The 21,432-nt window shown below is 39.6% G+C and overlaps 1 protein-coding gene across 2 annotated transcripts in view; it reads left to right on the forward strand.

Moving 5' to 3' along the window:
* The window catches only part of creb3l1 (cAMP responsive element binding protein 3-like 1), a 40,594-nt gene that overhangs the window by 17,591 nt on the left and 1,571 nt on the right, over positions 1-21,432 (forward strand). Inside the window, exons 2-11 of one of the 2 annotated variants that reach the window (XM_017709572.2) lie at positions 409-613; positions 4,981-5,150; positions 9,485-9,569; positions 10,482-10,681; positions 11,499-11,648; positions 11,809-11,867; positions 13,984-14,052; positions 17,522-17,621; positions 19,039-19,189; positions 21,082-21,316. In XM_017709572.2, the coding sequence (XP_017565061.1) occupies positions 409-613; positions 4,981-5,150; positions 9,485-9,569; positions 10,482-10,681; positions 11,499-11,648; positions 11,809-11,867; positions 13,984-14,052; positions 17,522-17,621; positions 19,039-19,189; positions 21,082-21,316 (1,424 nt within the window). Of the gene's footprint in view, positions 1-408; positions 614-4,980; positions 5,151-9,484; positions 9,570-10,481; positions 10,682-11,498; positions 11,649-11,808; positions 11,868-13,983; positions 14,053-17,521; positions 17,622-19,038; positions 19,190-21,081; positions 21,321-21,432 lie in introns of those variants that run through there. The other variant, XM_017709574.2, reaches the window with a different exon arrangement.

The raw sequence follows: 21,432 nt of genomic DNA on the forward strand, positions 1-21,432 counted from the left end.
TGTCCATGACATGATCATGTGTGTGGTAAATTGTGTTACCTTATTAATGCATATTGGCAAATGTCTAGATATAAGTGAGACAGTTTGGCTGTTTGTACGTCAGTGCATGTTAAATATCAAACCAAAAATGTGCTAAATGGAGGTATAATGATAGATGAAGTAAGTACAAACAGGTGATGAAACAGTCATGTAATTAATGGTTAACCTCATGCCTAGAGGGCCTGTTATTCAGTTATTAATCTTTTGGCTACTATTATTGAGCAACTACTATGCAACTAATATGCAAATTATGTAGTTATCAGAGTGATTAATCAAAGTGCTCTGATTAACATTAGCATACAGAAAGGCCTCACTGGCAGTTATTCACATGAACAAAAATGATGACCAATGTTATTTCACATCCCTCAGCATTTCTCAGAACAGATGGAGGACTTCTCCAATGAACTCTTCAGCAGCTTTTTTGACGAACACCTTCTGGCAGAAAGGACGCCGCTGATGGACGTTGAGCTGGAGCCCCCCAACCCTGACATCCAGCAGGAACACAGCTACTCCCTCAGCGGAGACTCCGCCCCTCAAAGCCCCTCCATGCCCATCAAAACAGACGAGGATGCAGGTTAGGGACAAACACAGTCAAACGCAAAAACACAGTCAATCATACATCAAGGATATAAATCTCTGACCACATGACGATTTGAGTTTGATTGAGATTCTTTAGGTACTGTTTCAGTGTGTCATGAAGTCTCAGATTTCACTATCATTTGATTCCATTTTTTTTCACACTGAATATAAAAATGCGACTGAAGGAACTATTTGCACAGTAGTATAGACATTAAAGCAATATACCAAGCATTTTGCATATTTTCATGAAAATAGCCACAGAGTTATAATTCATTATAAATGATAAGTGATGCACCAAAATGAAAAGTCATGGCTGAAAGAGTTTACATAGAATAAATGTAATAAATTATTAAACTATGTAGAATAAATTATGTACAAAAAAATCCAACGTCCTCAACAAAAGAGTAGGATTAGTCATTCCAAGCAATGAAATTTGTTGTTTTTAATTTATGCTTTGTATGTTGGCTGTGAATTTTTTGTCATTTCAAAGACTGAGGCTACTATCAGTGTGCTAGTGTGCAGACTCTCTTTTCTGCTTCTGTTGTTCTTCTGTGTTCTGCATATTGAGCGGGTGCTGTGTTTTCAAGAGGTATCAAACCTGTAGTGGAGAAGCTCTTATGTGTATCCCTTCTTGATAATCAGAAAGAACAGAAATTGCTTACCTAAAATCTGTCATAGAAACCAGGAAATCATTCTATATGGCTTATGGCTTATACGTTTTTCATTACAGTTGCTCTTTTTTACTATTAAATTAATAAAATCTCAGTTTTTGAAAATTCCTTCTTTGTCAACTTCCTCACAATTTTCGACTGAAACCCAAAATTACTATTTTTGTTCATTTTCTGGTGAAACTTTAGTTTAGAAACTTTAGTGGCCAACATTTCGATGCATCCCTAATTAATCGATTCTAACATTCCATCATTGACACAATTGAATTGCCACCTTCAGAACAATGCATTTTTACACCCCTACAATACCCTTCCTTTCAAAGGTTGGTTGAAATGTTTGATTTTCACAGTTACTTCTCAGTTATGTTAGAAAAATACCTCTAAAGATCTTGTTAACATGAAATACAAAAGTATAATTTTGAAATAACAATTCGGCAAAGTTATTGCAATGCTTATCTCTTTAAAAAAAAAAACTTTTAATGAACAGCATACACAAATACACATCTACACAAACGCGAAGACACAGACACAAACATGTACACATCTATGCATACATGGAAAGACAGATAAGAATCATGCATGCTTCTGTATTCTCACACACCAAGGCACACAGACAGAGACAGACAACCAGACAGAGCAAGAGTGGAGAGACCTCTCTCAGCTCCTACTGAATCCATGCGGTTTCACATGGATTCCCTATATCTGTCAAACTAGAAAGCATAGCTGAAGTACAACTCATGCTCATGGATTGCACAGGCTGCCCTCTTTCTCTCTCTCTGACTCTCTCTCTCTCTCTCTGTCTGCCCTTTCTCCTGGAGCTCCCGTGCAGCACAGGGTTCCCTGACGGAGACGCAGCCAAACACTCAGCCTTAGACAGAAAGCAAGGCTGGGGATTCCAGGCAAACAGCCAATGCACACATTCTCTCTCTGTATCTCTCTCTCTCCCTCTCTTTTTCTCTTTCTCTCTGAGGCCAAGGAAAAAGCAGCCATCAATAAAAAAGACAGAATCTGCTTTCCAGATTTTTTTCTTCAGCTGAGTAGAGAGAGGTGAAAGCAAGCTGAGGGTTGGCTTTTAGGGGGAGGGGGTGGGCGCTAGTTCTGTGGAAAAATGTTCTGGCTGCTCTAAAGTGTTGCATCATCCTAAAATTTGAGTTGTGTGTGTGAACTCCCCATCTTGGGCTGCAGTAAAGCCACGGAGCTTCAGGGAGGCCCAAGGTCCAAAGCTTTTAACTCTTCAAGATCGAGCTATGGCTTCAAGTACAGATTTCATGCTCTAATTCCTGCTGTTTATGGAAAACTTATAGCCATAAATATAGTTTTACAGTATTCATATGCATTTACGACCTCTATACATCAGTATCTATCATGGACGATTGACCAACCTAGTTTATTATTATTGTATAAAATTCATGTTCTTGCCATTAAAGTATGGATTTATTCTGTTTTATGAAAATGGAGATGCTCCATCCATCCATCCATCCATGCATCCATCCATTTTCTAAGCCGCTTCTCCGTCAGGGCCGCGGGGGTTGCTGGACCCTATCCCAGCAGTCTTCGGGCGGACGCCTCACAGCAAGGAGGGCCTGGGTTCGATGGAGATGCTCAACCTAACTTATAGGCTTAAAAGATATCTCTAATACATGCAACGCAATAAAAATAAACCATATTTTTCACCACTTTTTTGGTTGATTCAAGTCTGTATCACTTCAACCAGTTCAACCAGAATTCAACCAGTTAGCCTGTTCTCTGCAAGCAGTGACAGAGTAGGACTCTGGGAGCATTTAAACATACTGTTCTTTCTACCAGCAAAGTCTACAGTGACTACAGTGATTGACTGCAAAGGAACAAAGAAATAAGTGTAAAACCTTTTATTTCTTATGGTCAAACCATGTGGAAAAGGATGCAGAGCTTATTACCTGTCCACACCTATCAAAAATACGTTCCATGATCAGTGGACAGGCCTGTCATATTCTTTAGTGGTGTAGAGTCTCCTGATTATTAAGTCACATGTACACAAGTACAGTTATTCTAAACCCAAATATATCATGGTATTGTGTCCTGTCAATTCACGCCTCTGCTTATAAACACTGTGTGTAGCAGGAGCAGGCTGTTAAAGTGTACACTCACTGTTTTATTGTTCCTGTTCTGTTTGCTTCTAAACAGCTAATGAGCATCTCCCCGCTGTCTCTGCCAGACTGGATACTTCTCAATATGCGACCTGGTGTAGTATAAACTTCAAAGCCACCCTGAACCATCCTCATGCCCTGGATGGTAAAGCCCTTTGGCAGTAAAGACATGGCAGTTTTTTTACAGAGAGGGAAACCTCTTCAGGATATTCACTGGGGGTCTGAGTGTTTAGCATGCTAAATTGAAATAATTATAGGCTGATTTAGTAAAGCTATTGTGATGAAGGGCAATAAGACACACCCAAGTTGGCATGTGGGGTTCACACAAGGACAGCAAACAGTATATCTCTGTGGGTTTCTTCCTCCATGCCTTTCTGTTTGTGAACAGAAACAGCAGATGTGTTTATGTTGAGATCCACTGTGTTTGCATGGTGACTCAGTCCATTTTGTGCGTACGTACTGAAAAAGGAATATTTTGAAATCCATTAAGGAACCTGTGATTTGAGTGGACTCTTGACAGGGCTTTGAGTCACTTTCATCCATGATTATTAGCTCTGAGAAACTGAAGTAGGCCCAGGATTGACCCCTGATGCACAGTAGCAGCTTCATTCACGAGCCTGTTTTCTTTGGGCTGGGTTTGATTCAGAAGGGCTCACAGGAATTAATCTGCTGTATAAATGACTCTCCCCTGGGCATCCCTGCAGGAGCCTGAACCAGAGGCTGCACCTCAGAGCTGGAGAAAGCAGAAAGAAAGCTTTCCTCTCCTGCTGTAATCACACTCCTGCTGCTCGCCTTCCCTTCAGAGGCCTGACATCAAAAACAGCTGTCCTGCTTTTACAAGGCCACGTAATGTTTTATCGATCCTGCCATTGAGGGTACAAACAAACGCTGTGGAGGTAACGAGCACCCCTGGTTCGGAGCGTGCGCTCTTCCGCTTTGAGAGCCCCATGGAGGCAGTGCTTCCCTTGCACCCCCTGCCTGCTCCTTTCTGCTTATGAGGGGAAACAGCTGCTCTGATCGCTCTCCTTCTGCCTGGGACTCATTTGGGCAGAATAAAGGGGAACTGTTTTGCGTTAGACTTCAGGTCATAAACACAAGCCACACTGGGCATACACCATGTCTACCACTAATGACATATCCAGGTACCATTGCACTGGGGATGGTTGGAACTGAAAAGTACTCTAGTATTGGTCGGTTACTTAGTATTTTTAGGTTACGGTCTTTACTTGCAGACTAATAGTTAGAATGCACACATTACTTGCTCATTAGTCATGCACTGACTTTTGCTAATGCTTGTGTAAACAAGCTTAGACAGTTTAATACCTGCAGATGTTATCATAAGCATACATACATTTTATTTTCAATCAAATTTCTTTATGTATATAAAAATCCTTATGTTGTGCTTACTGATGCAAGAGTTATCACAGCCACTGCATTGCATGTTCTAACATATCTTGCTGTTATATAATCCTGTGACTTTACAGGATTTTCATCACTGCATCTTTTATGATTTTTCAGTGCCACATTTTCTCTGCTCTTCATCACTGTATTTGTTTCTCCTGATCCAGAGGGCATGTGGGCATTCAGTCAGGACTTGACAGCCATCCTGGTGAAGCAAGAACCCAACCTGCTGTCTGAGCCCTCCCCTGCAACAGCACCCCCTCTGGCCACCTCCAGCTCTACCACTCAGCCCCTCACCCTCGCCCCACCACCACAGAGACGCCACACTCATGACAAGGTAAGCGCTAACACTTCGTACTGAAATTTTAGGTATGAGAAAGGGAGAACTTTATGGGTGAGTTTCTTGTACATGAGATAAATGTAGTCTTGAATGATGAATTACTGAATTATGATGTCAGTGGGGTTTCGGCATTAAAAGGTTTAGGCTTAAACTGGGTTTGGAAAACCAGCCATATGTAGTTTAGTCTTAATGCTGTTGAGGAAGGTTTATTAGCCAGTCCATGCAAAGTTATGGTAGGACTAGGCACTGAAAAAGTCAGGTGCCTGCCTCCTTATAATCTGAAAATTTTCATTAGTTTTTTTTTTTTACTCTTCCCACTTCTTCTTATGGACCCCTGACCATGTAGGTCTGTGGTACCAAGATTTAAACTCACAATCTCCTGATGATGAAGCCGTGACAGTGGTGCTACTCATTTAATAACTTAAAGATTAGTTTTGAACACTTAGCACAGCTACCTATTCTTTATCTAAGCACAGAAAACCCTCTCTTTCTATGCATGCAGAACTTTTTCATTCTGTCTCACTGTCTGTGAAACACAGACATCAGTAGATCATGAGTTTGAATCCCAGCAGTGGCATAGCCTTGTGTGGTTGGGAGTCCATGAGAAAGAATCTGCGGCTGGAAATTAGCAAGGCCAAATTGGGAGGAGGTGGAAATTTACTGCAATTTAAGCTTTTAAGAAGGCAATCACATTCACTTTTTTTAAGCTAAGCTTAAACTGTATTGTTGACCTAACTGAGGTACCTGTGAGACAAAATGCATCTGGCTCTTATGAACTTATGAACTTATGAAAGTACACTGGATGAAAGTTACAACTGATAAACCTTACACACACTGAGAACCAGAGGGACCGCCACTGCATTTGGAAGAGAATGAAACACACTCGCACAGACACACATACACATGCACACACAGACACACACTGAACTGTTCTCGTCATCAGCTGGCTGCTTGTATTAGAGTTCTGCCCAGAGAACATGTTCTCGCTTTCTTTCTCTTGCTCTGTGTTAAGGAGTTCAGCTTAGTGAACCTTATGCCTGGACTCCAGCTGTTACAGTCACAGCTCCAGTATTAGGGTCTGGTTCTCTTGAGGCTGGCTGTGTGATCCTGCATCAGTGAGTGCAGTACAGACATAAAAAAAAAACAAAAAAAAAAAAACCTCCACCCATTCTGATTACATGCTCTTTTAGACCAGCGTCCTCATAAAATGTCTGCTTTCTCTTTTTTGCTCGCTCACTCACACACACACACATGCCCTCTCTCTCACTGTCTCTCTGGAGCAGTATGTTAGCAGGTGTTTGGTGTTTGCCTGCCAATATATACAAATACAGTACAAGAGCACTGACATTCCTGGTTTCCACTTTAGTGTGGAGCTTCAGGTTCTGTTAGCAATTGTGGCTAATGCAAAACTTTGTATAAATGTTAGAGTTTTTGCACATCAGAAGCAAAGGGTCATTAGGACAAGCAGGTAAGGATGCTGGTGGGAAGATTAGGATGATTCCAAGGGCCTCAGATATGCATGTGATTTTTAGGCTAACTGAAAAAATTGAAAATTGAAAGACTTAATTTCTTAAAAGGTTATGAAAGACTACTTGCATCGCCATCTTGCATTCTGTCACCCTTCAAGTGGCCCCTCCATGTAAACATTCAGTGGTTTAGCTTGGCCACTTCTGTAAGAAGAGTAAAAAAAAGGAAAAGAAACAGCAAAAACGGGGTATACAGTGAGATCTGGGCTTTGAATAATACATCAGTCCAGTACTAGTCAAAAACAGTTCTGTACAGAGTATTGTTGAAGAGCCAAGATTTAAGAAGCAATACATTTTACCACTTTGACTGCTTGCATAACATATGTCATATGCAGTCATTTTGCTTATATTCATATTTACAGCTTGTTGCATGTTAAATAAGACTTCCAATTATGGAGCTAGAACAAAGTTAAGAAGAAGGGCTACACATATTTTGCCACTTTTTATTGTTGGGACAGGTTATGCTTAGGGAAATGAAGTGGGGCAAGGGGAACATGCATAAAATTTCCAGGGAACCCCTGCAAGCAGGACATGTTTAGAGAATTCACAAGTAATGCATTGAATTTACATTTAAATTAAGTACTTTCAATGCATTACTGTTGTCTGTGTGTGCTGAGAGAGAAAAAGAGACATGGACACAAACATAGACAGAGTCTCAGTGAGAGAACAGAAGCCCACAGTCAAAATGACAGGACATTACAATATGACATCCAATAATTACTATAATTTAGAGGAAGCTTTATATAATTTTTGATCTGCGGAAGAGAAGCTTCTCTCCGGAAAGTTCTGGCAGAAGTATAGATTCAGCTCACATGCCTGTCAAAAAACTGCTCAGTTCATTTTACTGTTTCACTTTAACATTTCTAATAAATTTTAATTCACTTTAATTTGAGATGCAGAATATGCTAAGAGAGATGTCTCAGAATTGATTTGAGCACACTGGAAAGATTACATAGAAAAAGTAATGCGCTGAATTGCATATGTGCACATCATATGCAGAGGGATAAATTAATTACTATGAGTGCAACAATACAACTTATTTTATTGCATCATTCAGTACGAGCCTCTAAATTTAATTATCCCAAGTACTTAACAATACATCCAAGAGACTAGAGCAAAGAATGTACTAAAAAGTCTATTTGTTTGTGGTTAGCACGTTATTATTCATTGTTGTACTTTTATAATGTTGAAATTCTCCTCTTGTATTTATGTGCAAAAACAGTTGTAATTCATTTTACATGACTGTTTTCGTAACTCTGATTATGCCTTAAAGAGGCTGTTTTTTGCTATTGTGCCTCATGCAAAAAAGCAGCCCAGACTGAAACACCTCCTAATAACTTTAGCACAAATAGCCATGATTAAACTGCTCTAGACCACATGTATGTGTAAATGTGTTGTTTTTCAGGACATCACAAAAAACAATGAATTCAAAATGGCCTGCTTTTGCAGCTTGATTTTTTTTTTAGATTGAGAAGTGAGTGATAAATTGTATTAAACCAAATTATGAGTTTTACATCGATACACCCCTATAAATTACAGCAGCTCTCTCTCTATAGGTTTTAATATTTTTTCCCAATAATTATGCTATTGTAATATATTTTATTATGTGGAAAGATTTACACTTTTGAATTGAGTAAATTCAGTGCATTATTGTTCCAGTGCAGTAGAGATTCACTTTATACAGCACCAGTGACATGTTATTCTCTTTATTTGTGTGTGTGTGTGTGTGTTTGAGAAGATGATTTCCTCATCTTCAGCTCTGTTTACTGTTGGAGTCTTCTAGACCTGAGCACTTTTAAACAAATGCTACAAAAAACAGGCAAATCCCATCAAGTACATGGTATGAATATCACATACAATAACTCTCAGTTGGTATGCGGTCAGAGGGGTGAACAAGGCTTGCTGCTTTTGCAAATTGGAGGAGGAATGATTAATGTAAAGTTATACAGCTGTCTCACAAACAGATGATGTCTTATGGTTAAGAAGATAAATTGGATTACTGTCTAAATTCTGCTGTCTGCCATAACTAAGTGACAGATACTGGAAACTATCCTGGGGCTTTCTGGAAGAGTATGTTTCCATGCTCTAACCCATTTGATTCGACTCCTGAAGCATAATTAGCTGATGAGTTCAGTCAGGTCTGTAAGGAAAAGGCTAAAAAGCACCATGGAGTTCTGTGGCCCACTGGATAATTAGAGAATCTTGCCTTAAGTAATTTTTCCAAGCTTCCAGAAAGATTACAAAATTTAGTTCTGTTTGGTTTCATTTGGATGACACTTTGTACAGCAGACTTAGTCCCCAAGTAGCTTTACAGTAATCTGGGTTCAGGCATGTAATGAGCACGCTGAGGGTGTACACTCTGGTCTGTGCCAGATTGTGGAGTTATGATACAAATGGTACTCATTTAAAAGGATCATGAAACAGTGACACTCAGATCATACAGCGGAAAGATGTGAGATAAGTGATCAGTGGCAGAAGGCTGGCCAATAAATATATGGTGAGCTACTGATTGTGTCAGACATACAAAGAATACAGAAGAACACAGCAGCTGAGTAGTTCTGTGAGGAGTAGCTCTGTAACTGTAAGGTAGGATTATAACTCTAAGAAACAGGTTAGGAGCTCATCCAAGCATCTGATGAACTTAATTGCTGCCATGACAGGAGTTCACATATATGATGAAATTCAGCAAAATTCTATGTCTGTGCCTATTCTGTTTAAATTTGCAAAGGCATTTCTCTTAGCATTCTTAACCTGCATTAATATAAATTAATTTTAATTATGTTCATTCTGTCTGGTTGTTTTAAGGGAACCCTAGAACAGAATAGTAACACAGTACCTACTATCAAAGCAGAGCCCAGAGATGCCAACCAGTTCCTGAACATCCCCACAGGTGAGTACACAAAAACACCCATACATACACAAAGCTAGGGGACAGATTAGGCAATTAAAGTGGGATAGCATCCAGCATCCTTGTATGCCATCTGCTGCATAAGTGGCATCACTTGTCATTAAGCTATGTTTTCCATAATGAATTGTTTTCATAATTAATGTTTGTGAAGCGCAGATAATAGAGTAGGCCTAGATTGTGACTTTTTGCACAAAATCACTTTGTTTCTCTTGTATTTACTTCTGATTTCTGAGTGATTAATAACTCAGCATAAGCCCTGAACTGCTCAGATTCTAAATGGCTGCATTCAGGGCACCAGCACTCCATCAAGAAGCCTTTCTTTAACACTGTGGCACTGTGCGTCACTCTCTGTGCTCCAGTCTGTCCTGTTTCTTCTCTTTTCCTCCCTGTCTGCCTCACTACATGATTATAAATACGCTCTTTCTGGGGTGCGTGAAGGGTTCAGATTAAATGTGGTATGTGCTGCCTGCAAGATCACTCCAATCTTGCTCTCCTTCGGCTCATTGTGAATGGCTCATTGATGCTAACAGGGTCTAAATTTAATTCATAAGTGGTACATTGTGCGTGTATGTGAACCTAAGGCTTAGTGGTAGCACCTGCATGCTTTTTAGAAAGCTTTCTTCTTAACCAGTGGCATGTCTAAATGGTCAGGGTCCTGCACACCTGGCCACATTCACGCACATACATGCACAGAAGGAAGTCTGTAAAGAAGAATATTTCATGGACTAAAAATAAAATGCTAATTTACTATATAAAATAGTTCATGTTAGCTACTGTACTACTGTTAATACATGTGATATAATAGCCAGTGTTCTAAAGCTGTTCTGACAATGTAATCCTATATGAGTTCCTTCATTTATTTTATTGTCATACATTCTTAACGTATCCCCTCAGAGGAACACCTGCAGCTCCCACCTACTCCTCCTAGCAGCCATGGCAGTGACAGCGACGGATCGCAAAGCCCTCATTCACTACCTCCATCCAGTCCTGCCCGCCTGCAAAGTCCCCATTCGTTGCCCCCTTCTAGCCCTGCCCGCCTTCAGTCTCGCTCTTCTGCGGCCATCTCCTCTTCCCCACTGTTGACTGCTCCACATGTAAGTTAGCAGCTGCATTTCTACACACATTAACTACATTTCTATTAATAATTTCCATTAATCCATACCTACTTGTGTATGTTTCTATGGGCTACAGACTCGAAATGAGCTACAGCCTGTTGTGTTGAAACACTAATACCAGAACACAATACACTAACCATCTGTTTTATTTGAAATGCTTACCTTACATGTCCACTCACTGGCCATAATATGAGGTCCACCCTCTGTATAGACTATACCTGACATGTTGTTATGTACAATTTATCAGACCCCTTCTACCCCATTCATTGCTGGCCAGTTTCTGATTATAGAACTACTGTGGGTGGATCATTTTTAACACAAAAAGGACACTTTAGAGAGAGTTTTTACCCACATTAGTGTCACTGCTAGGTTCAGAGTGGTCCACTACTAAACATATGCAGCCAAGAGCAGTCCTATGGCCAGAAACTGGCCAGCAATGAATGGGCATAAATTTTGAATCAGCAGATGGCTACAGTTTCTAACTGCAGACCAGCAAGATAGGTCTAATAACGTGTCTGTTTCTAATAAAGTTTTAAAACAAAATCTTATTTGTGTTGTGAGTGGTAGAAAACCCTGCTGATTCATTACTGAGGCCTCCTAGTAATTGAAGTAATCAAATAATGAAAAGCATACACATGAAGACAAGAAGAAAATCTGAAGTACCACAACTAACAGACATGGTTTGTTTACTTCATGGTTTGATCCTGGACTTTGTTCTGCTGAGCTGGCATAGTTTTGGTTTTGGTAAAATTGCTGATTTTGCCTTATTTTGATTGTTGTTGTTTACACTGCACAGAAGTTGCAGGGGACGTCAGGCCCTCTGATGCTGACTGAAGAAGAGAAGCGGACACTGATGGCCGAGGGCTATCCCGTCCCCAACAAATTGCCCCTGACGAAGACAGAGGAAAAGGCGCTCAAACGAGTGCGCAGAAAAATAAAAAACAAGGTAGCTGGAATGACAAAGTAGCCATGCAATATTTACATATAATTACATGAATCTGAACTAGAATTTTGGCAACAGTCTTGTGGTAAATGACATTAAATGCTTCTTTTGAAAGTTGCTGTTCTTTTTGTCAGCGCTCACTCTTTCTTATGCATTTCTTCAGATCTCTGCACAAGAGAGCCGTCGCAAGAAGAAGGAGTATGTGGAGTGTCTGGAGAAAAAGTACGAGTTGAACTCTCTGGTTCTAGCTGTCTCTCTCTCTCCCTTTCTCATTCATATTAGTCCTCTGTTTTTCCAGTGTTCACCTTCCAGTCTGTCCTCTCTTTGCCCCTCATTATTCTCTCTTCTCTCCACCTCCTCCATTTATTCCCTCTTCTTCTCCCACACTGGCACACACATCACATCTCTGTGTCTCTCTTTATTTTTCTCTTTTGCACACACACACACGCACTTCACATCTCTCTTGTTCCAAGTGTTTTGTGTTTATTTTTTTGGTTGATTGTGTCTGTATTGAGGCCAGTGGCAGTAGTTCACAAGAGTCACTGTGAGTGTATTTTGTGTGTGTATGAGTCATTTTCGCCTTTGGTGCTGTTTTAGGCTCTCAGGGTTTAGAGAACTCACTGGAGAGACTGGAATCACACTGAACACACACATATACATGCTCTTTACTGTTAATGCCGTGTTTCAAATAAAATGCATTTCTCTGTTTTAATGACAATTTTTAAAAAAATGTTTTTTAATAATAGTTAAACATTTTATTCACATCAAAGCTTTGATGAGCAAAAACTGATTACAGAACAGTGTGAATGGGGAGAACATAATAGAACACCATAAATGGGGAGAACATGATAGAACACCATAAATGGGGAGAACATTTTAGAACAGTGTGAATGAGGGAAAACATTCAAGAACAATATATATGGAGAAGAAGATTGTAAAACGGTGTGAATGAGGGAAAACATTTTAGAACAATGTGAAAGGAGGAGAAGATTCTAGGACCACGTGAATGAAGGAGAACAGCATGTATGAGAGAGGTTGTAGGGAGTTGTGCATGAGCTTATAAAACTTTAGTGGTGTAGCTTCCAAACCGACCCAAACCATATCGTCAAGGTTTGAGTCCAAAAGTGATATAAGCTCAACACAATTCTGTCAGAAACTGAATCAGTATTGCCTCATCACCCATATCAAGCCGTATCAAGGCACATATTGTTTCACAATCATTGGTAAATTACTATGTAGCAATAACAACAGCATTAGAGAATGGTAAATAATAATAATAATCATCATCATCATATAATCAACTGTCCAAAATAAAGTTTAAATTCTGCTTTAACAAATGCATTTATCAAGCACTATTTTCAAACATCATCCCAGATGTTTTTAGTCTGGAAAAATGCTCTATAATGTGCTGTTCTCTTTGCTGTGTACTGCTAATATAGAAAGATAGCCTTTACATGTTTGATCTTTCTGTGCATAGAACACATTACATATAAAATAAAAATGTATTTTTGGTCAAACACATCACAGATAAACAATGGCAGCAGTAATCTCTCCTCACCTAAATCAATTTACATCTCTCATTCTTTTTCTCATGAGCACTAGCCTCATGGACCTTTGTGCTAAATTCTTTCAACAACACAAGTGGCTGATTTACGCATGCCAGATTTAAGACTGTTTTGAAGTAGTGAAAGTAGGATGTAGGGAAGAATAAAGTAAAGGTGAAGGGGAAATGCAGGGGGAAACCTGTTTTTGCTGTAAGAACCTGAATGTAAAATTTGAACCTGAGCCTGGCGCATATGCACTCTCAGAAATAAAGGTATGACACTGTCACTGGGGCATTAACCTTCATGTCACTGGGGTGGTACACTCAGGGGTACATCTCTGTACCTTTAGTCAGGGAACATAACTCTACCATAACCCACTGAAATTTTATTTTCTAAGTTGTATTGACTCCACACACCCCGTCTCATTGCCAGCCTTTTTATTAAATGGTTCTGTTTTAAAACATTAGTTTATAAAAAGATACAAACATCTACTTTTCCAGTAGGAAAAAACATATTTAAGGTACAGAATTGGACCTCAAAACTACTGTTGTACCTTTGAGGGAACGTATACACTGTTTGTACCTTGATAAGCGAATGCATGATACCTGCATGATACTTTTATTTCTAATAGTGTGTGAGAAATGATGTGTGAACCCAACTGAACCGTGTTTAGACAGTTATTTAAAGCTTTAGTTTATATGCCATTTAACTGATATGCGTGGTGCTGAGGATGTGTATAACATTCATTTAAGTAATCATTGTTTAACATGGTTTGTCTGTGTGCACATGTGCAGGGTGGAGAACTACACGTCAGAGAACAATGAACTGTGGAAAAAGGTGGAGACACTCGAAAGTGCCAACAGGTAAGACAGAAATGGTGTGTGTATACGTGTGTGCATGTGCAAGCATTTGTGTATGTGTATATTTTTACACACATACACACAAATTTAGCAGTGATTTTTATGTATATGCAGAGATCAGAGGTAATGATATGATAATAATAATAATAATAATAATAAGAAGAAGAAGAACACTGTAAATGAGGGAAAATATTGTAGAACAATGTGAATTAGGAAGAACATTATAGAACAGTATAAATGAAGAACAGTGTTCAGTGCAAGAAGATAATAAAACAGTTGGAATGATTGAGATGGAGCATTCTAGAACTGTGTAAATGAGGGAGAACATTCTAGAAGAGTGTGAATGGAGGACAGCATTCTAGAAGAATGTGAATGGAGGGGAGCATTCTAGAACATAGTGAATAACGTAGAAGTTACTAGAGACACCCAACAATTACTCACAGGTATGGCACAGCGGCACATTTGGGTTTGTTGATGTTTAATAGAGGATGTTGGTCAGGGTGCTCAAGGCTTTGGACTTGATGCTAAAGCTCAGGTTAATGTCCGCAGTGCCCCCACAATGAGTTCAGACCAGCTCTTTTTCTGTTCTCTACTGGAGTTTGTGGTGCAGTTAGAGCTGTGGCACCATCCTGCCATTATAACAGTACACTCCTACAGCAACACACAGCGTGGAGCCTGCTTACTCCTCATTATGGGATAAAGTGCATGTGTGTGTATATGTGTTGGCCCTGAGCCGTCTTGGATCAGGAGAGATCCCTCTGACTCAGCTACTGAAGTTCAAAGGAACTGCCTGGTGTGAGGGGGGTTTAGGTGGAGTGAGTGTGTATCTGAAAGTGTGTGGGTGGGGTGAATTGCAGACCATCAATTGCACTGTAGATGTGAGGGCTGAAAATAGATGTTATTTCTGGTCCCAAAGTTTGTTGGTGTGATTGTGCTATCCCTGATCCCACGTCATGGTCTTTTTCACCATGTGTCACTGTTTTCAGGAGTGTTTTGTGCATTTCAACTTTAAACTTAGTATGTCTGGAGTTTATTGATCGCATGAGGACACAGGCCTGACAGATACTGAAATCTGCATAGATCAAGAAGCGGTGGGTGTGAATAAGGGAATGAGTGAGGAAGAGATTACAGGAATGAGTGGTGGAAAGAGTAAGGGAATGTGAGAATGAGTGAAGGAAAGTATTAAGAATGAGTGATGGAGAGAGTAAGGGAGTAAGACAATAAGAGAGAGAGTAAAGGATTGAGGGATGCAATAAGGGAATGAACGAAGGAGAGAAGTATAATGATTGAGGGATGAGTAAGGGATTGCATAAGAGAGTAAGGGGAATAAGGGAATGAGCCAGTGAATGAATGAGGGAGAAAGTAAAAGAATGAGGGAATGTGTAAAGGAGTGACTAAGGGAATGAGAAACTGAGTGAAGGAGTGAAAAAGGGAGAGAGTAAGCAAATTAAAAAAAAACTGAGGAAGTAAGAGATTGAGGGACTGAGTGAAGGAGTGAGTATGATGAATGAGGGAATGAGTGAGGGAGTGACTAAGGGAACTTAGTGAAGGAGGAAATAAGGGAGTCAGGCAGTGAGTGAAGGAGAAAGTAAGAGAAAGAGGGAATAAGTGAGGGAGTCGATAAGGGAATGAGGCACTAAGTATGAAAGTGAAAAAAGGGAGAGCGTGAGAGAATGGAAGTGAGTGAGGGAGTAAGAGAGTGAGGGACTGAATGAAGAAGTGAGTAAGGAAATGAGGGCCTGAGTGAAAGAGTGAGTAAGGGAATGAGGGAGTGAGTAAGGGAAAGAGGGAATGAGTTAGGGGGTGTGGGAGGGAGTGACTGAATAAATGAGGTAATAAAGAATTGATGAACGTATAGATGAACGGATGGTTATATAGTTGGATAGATGGTTTTAAAGTCTCTTTGAGATGCGTTGCACGTTTGCGTTTATCATAAGCAGGGCGGTGAGTGACCTCCAATGGTGATGGCTGGTTATTGCACATGTGTGTCTTTCTGTTTATCTCTTAGAATGCTGACTTCAGAAACATGGACCAGCTCCATTTGAACATATTTAGCCACCAAAATACACAATTAACAACAGTTTTGTTTTTTATAGTGTGTGAAGCTACTTCAATAGCCTAGACACCCATTTTGACCTGTTTTTTAGATAAACGGAAATAGTTTGGGTTAAAAATGTTCCAATTTTATCTCAAAACAAAGCATTTAGAGCCTTCTTATGAGGCATGTTATTAACTATTGGTTCTTGAAACCCTGACAAGAAATGACTGCTCCCTTATTCTAACAGTACATTCCTAAATATAATATAAATGAATAATCAAATAAACACCTGGCTAACTAAATACTAAAAAAAAGGAAAGCGTAGATGATTTAGTAGGTTATATAGTCTATTTCAGCATATCATTTATAATAATACTGCTGTGAGGAGGTTGAAATGAGACCCTCTGTTATTTGTGGACTAGAGCACTTTCCACACTAACTACTGTCTCAGATCATCTTTACAGAGTCCTAATGAACCATCCCTGAGCTGTAGTGGCATAGTAATCTTCCCTACCATGGGAAAAGAAAGAAACCTTTAGTGGAACCAGACATTCAAAGGAGAAACCATTCTCCTTTGGGCACTACAAAATTTTCTCAACCATAGACATTATGTGGAAATATACCTGAGACTATGGCCTGAGTGGTTTAATATGATCTGAGTTAAAGCAAGTAACTGAGGGAGTTTTATATGAGTTAGGCTTTAGCATTAATCACAGGCTAAAGTAATCATACTTTCTTCTGCAGATCTCGATTGAGTGGCGTGGCCACTAGAGAGTGCTCTCCATCTGTGGGCGCTTGAAAAGATTTTCAGTCTGAAAGAACTTGCATCGAGTTTTATTCTGTGTCTATTAAAGGGAGAGAGAACAGGACATTGTGCTGACTGAGGCAGCATAGCTTCTCTGTGTGTGGGTGTTAGTGGGCGTCTGCTGAGTGGGTAAGGTCATTGATGAGTTGGACTTAAGAGTCTGGCTTATGTAATGCAGTGCTTTTCCAGCAAACCTTATTTGATTTCAACATTTTAGAGTAACGAGATTCAGAGAGAGACTCTAATTTCAAGCGATCAGATGGCACTGAATATTTAAAGTAACAATGTACTAATTTTGCAGACAGCTACACTATGCAAATGAGCCCTCTAACCAGTCACAGTGTTTTACCGTGTGTTGTGGGTATCCTGACCAATCACAGTTGCAGATTGAGTGTTTCTGAAAGTGTTTTGATAAATCAAAGTATTCCTGCAATTGGTCGCAGAGATTTTTTACTATGTCCCATAATTGATTCACTAGTCTTTTCATATATGGAAAGTCATACGGCAATATGTAGGAATGTAATTGTAATTCTAGTATTATGTCCATTGTCCATATTGTTCAGCCCTAATGAACACCTGCTGTGTGAAGACTAGATTAACCTTGGCCTAAAATGTCTGTCTTTCTGTAGGTCTTTGCTGCAGCAGCTACAGAAGCTTCAAGCTCTAGTTAGTGGGAAAGTGCCTCGTTCTTGCAAGATGGCCTCCACACAGACCGGTACCTGCCTTATGGTATGCTCTCTTTCTCTCCTTATCTCCCTCTTTTTCTCTATTTCTGGCTCTATCCATCTTTCTTTTTCACATACACTTATGTACAGGCCTACCCATAATCTTACTTGCACATTCTCCTACTCGTGAATGAGCATATAATATGAATAATATGGCTAGTACAGTACACTAAAAACTAAAGAGCTCAAAGATTCCCACTCCCAGCAGCTCTTTGGAATTAGCATGCTGGCATCTGTGTGCATGTACTGTAGAGAGAGCCTGTTTAGACTGATCTAGAGTCAGAATAGGTTGTAATGGGCCATATGGGATGATCTAGAACCACGCACTGGGTCTGGCATGCCCACCCTCCATTTCACTACTGTTTTTAACATGCCTTTGTTGACTTGTGCTTAGCATTTCCTCTTGGGAAGGATCCTAAGGACATGTCCACTACTGTATTAGTTCAAGATTGTTTGTTAGCTTGTTAGGTGACTTTTGGAGAGGTGAGAGATCGAGTAAACCTAAATCAAAAGAATAAATAAATGAATAAATGGTGGACAATGTTGGGGAGCAACTGAGCAAGCAACAACAAAAAAGAACAACTGTTTTTAATGTGGTTCCAATTTTAAACCTGAAGCAGACTTCTGTTCAAAATGTGGACTACCTTACTTGTTGGTTAACTTAGGCTAACTCAGTAAGGTTATAAGCAGTGTTAGCATCAAATAAACGTACCTGATGTTCAGGTTTTATGATTGTTTAAGTTCAATGTAATAGTCTTTCAGTTATTACATTGAAATTATTGTCTAAGCAAACATATGGTGCAAAATCTACTGTATTGAATAATCTAGGGTATCAAAATCAAATCAATTTTGGCAGATATTTGCTTAAAAAAACATTGGTATCTGAAAGATGTTTAGATCTGACAAAAACATTCAAATTGATATCTGAGAATGTATTTATTGTACTTCGCAAAGCAGAATATTTAGCTGATGCCCTGGCTAATATGCTAAAATGTCTGCATAAATAATCTGCATTTATGTAATCTCACTGTATCTGTAACCCTACTGAAATAAATTTTATTTTTCTGTAATGCTAATCCAGGTGGATCTAGACGCTACAATTTATAAATGCATCAACATCAGCAGATATGTACATGAAAAATATCCGCACTTCTCATACAAAAATCCTGTTTTCAACATCTCCCACCACCCCTCGCAAGTGGTCATGTGTGTGACATTATGAAGCTGATAAGGGCATGTTAAAAACAGTATTGAAAAACAGTGTCCGTTTATAAAGCACATACTAATCTTGTGCATACAGAAACTTACACATGGGTGAATGTGGGAGTGTTTGATGTGTGAGTACTATCAAATTGGCTCTACATCAGCTCATGCGGCGGAGCGGTGGTCTCACCGTGTGTGTGGTTCCTCCTCCTGGCCAGGTGGTGGCGCTGTGTTTTGTGCTGGTTTTGGGCTCACTGGCTCCCTGCCTGCCCGAGCTCTCCCTCTACTCTTCTTCCTCATCATCCTCACCCTCACACACGGTGAAGTCTGCCCCGCTTCCCTCTGCTGACCTCTACACCACCAGCCAGGGTATGTCTTTCATGTCCTCCCTGAGCTCTAACTTTGTCACTGTCAACAGTGTGACACTGTATTTAGACAGTGTGGTACTGTATTCATAGTTCTGCAAAAAGAAAAATCTAATTTACATGAATAAAAATATTACTTCTTTTGCACTGGACAAAAAAGACAAAGACAAAAGGACAGTCAATATTCTGGGTAAGATTGCTTAAAAAGTTTCAGTTTGCTACAATAGCCTCATAGTTCAAGTTCAACTGAAGAAGTAAACTTCAGATACCTACTTAAATGATCGACTGAATTTGTGTTAAAGAGGGGAAAACTGTTTAAAGGAATGGTGAAAAAAGATCTACACTGTTCTTTTTACTTACATAGATCATAGAAGTAAATAGTCACTCAAATGTTTTTCATAAATATCTACCCAGACTTTCTATCAACCTACTCAAACTGCGTCCAGGCCTTATTTAAAGTCATGCAAATTTGTAAATTGGTTTTTTGGGCACAGTATGACTGTGAGCTATAAAACATGAACAAAATTTAATGCTGCAGGCTTGGGTTGTGCCAAGATCTACTTGACCCGCAAAATGTGGCTCCCCTTTAAATACACGTACATCATGCAGGCTTATGACCAGTAGATTCGTAATTTCCATTGTTACAAAGATTAATGATAAATTCTAAAAAAAAAAAAAAAAAAACAACAGCAATCATAATTGTAATTTGTAGCATCACTATCAAGGGGAGTTTTGTCACAACACTTGTTGTCTAAAGTGGCAACCCTCAGCGTTTAGTTACACGGATGAAGTTTTGTTCATTTTTACAGCTCACAGTAGATCATACTGTGTCCTGAACTAAATAGATCTTGATACAGCTTAAATGGGATGAGTGAAGTTTTTTGAGGGTATGTATTTGCATAAAAGATTTTGGTGACTTTTGAGTTCTAGTGTTTGTTAGCAACGTTAGTCTGTAGGTCCCGTTTTACTGAAGATTTTTTTTTAACTTTTATTGAATTAGATTTTTTTGCAGAATTATACCTTTAACAATTTTATAGCTACATTGTCTTGACTATTTTAATGTAAATCTTATGTTGCAAAATTACACAAAATGTCTGTGTTGATCTTGGACAATAACTTTGTAGGCCACTGAAAGCACTAAATACTGTAAGCTTCTTTTTAATCAGCCAGTTCAAAGCAGCAGGTCTCGGGCTACACTTTCTTCACTCTGATAGACTGATGAAGAATAAACTGCTTTCTCTCTCTCTTCTTCTCTCTCTTCCTCAACCAATTGCTGGGATCTTGGGACTTCTTGTCAGAATGGGACTCTCTTTTCACTCTGGGATTGGTGTTACATATCTTACAGAGGCTGAGATATCAAATCATTTTCACCACATGGACAAACCTCACAGCCTTCTCTCTCACCTATCTAGCTCACACATTTGAACACTTCTGAACATTGTCTCCACTCTCTCCACTCTTAAAAAACCGCTTCCATTTTGAGGAGGGCCCCCACGTAGGCTGCCACTGGCTGAGCTAGCTGGGTTGCTATAGTAACCGTAGATCATAGAGGCCTGAGTTAATGCATTCTGGTTCTCCTGAGATGAACTAGACTGGCATGCACAGCTATAAATAACACATTAATACATATCAACTTAGATTGTATCCAGTTTGAGCAGCCGGTGCAGTCATTACTGCTTGATCAATAGGTCTGTAGGAGTGTAGTTGTAATGTTGTTTTTATGAGGATTGAAGAATATGAATATTGTAGGCTTATATTATAATAGTAGTATTATAATTACAAACTCATGCATGCGAACTAAACAAGCTGCATTATGAAGGAGTCATTTTATAAAGGCTTCACATTACATCTAGTAATAACTGTTCTGCAACTCTCTCTGTGTGTGTGCTTATGTAGTCCGCTCCCGCAGCCTGCTCTTCTATGAGGAGGGTTCCCCGCTGGAGGCCAGCCACAGGGGCATGTTGAGTGTGGAGAGAGGGGAGGGGGCGCCACGCCGATACACACAGGACCTGAGAGATACCCACGAGCAGACTCATGTTGCCCACCTCAGCAGGTACCTGAGCCCAAGTCAGCCAGAAAACAACAGCAGTGCAGCCCCCCTCCTCCACCAAGAGCAACACTACCACACACGGTGAGTGAAACAGACGGAGAACAAAGTTGCAGAGGTAACTTTACATAAATATATAGTTACATAAAACTGCTATGATTAAAAAAAGGTAAAACAAATACTGATGCTACAGTTGGGCC

The sequence above is a fragment of the Pygocentrus nattereri genome, chromosome 25, assembly GCF_015220715.1.
Source record: "Pygocentrus nattereri isolate fPygNat1 chromosome 25, fPygNat1.pri, whole genome shotgun sequence".
Lineage (NCBI taxonomy): Eukaryota > Metazoa > Chordata > Actinopteri > Characiformes > Serrasalmidae > Pygocentrus > Pygocentrus nattereri.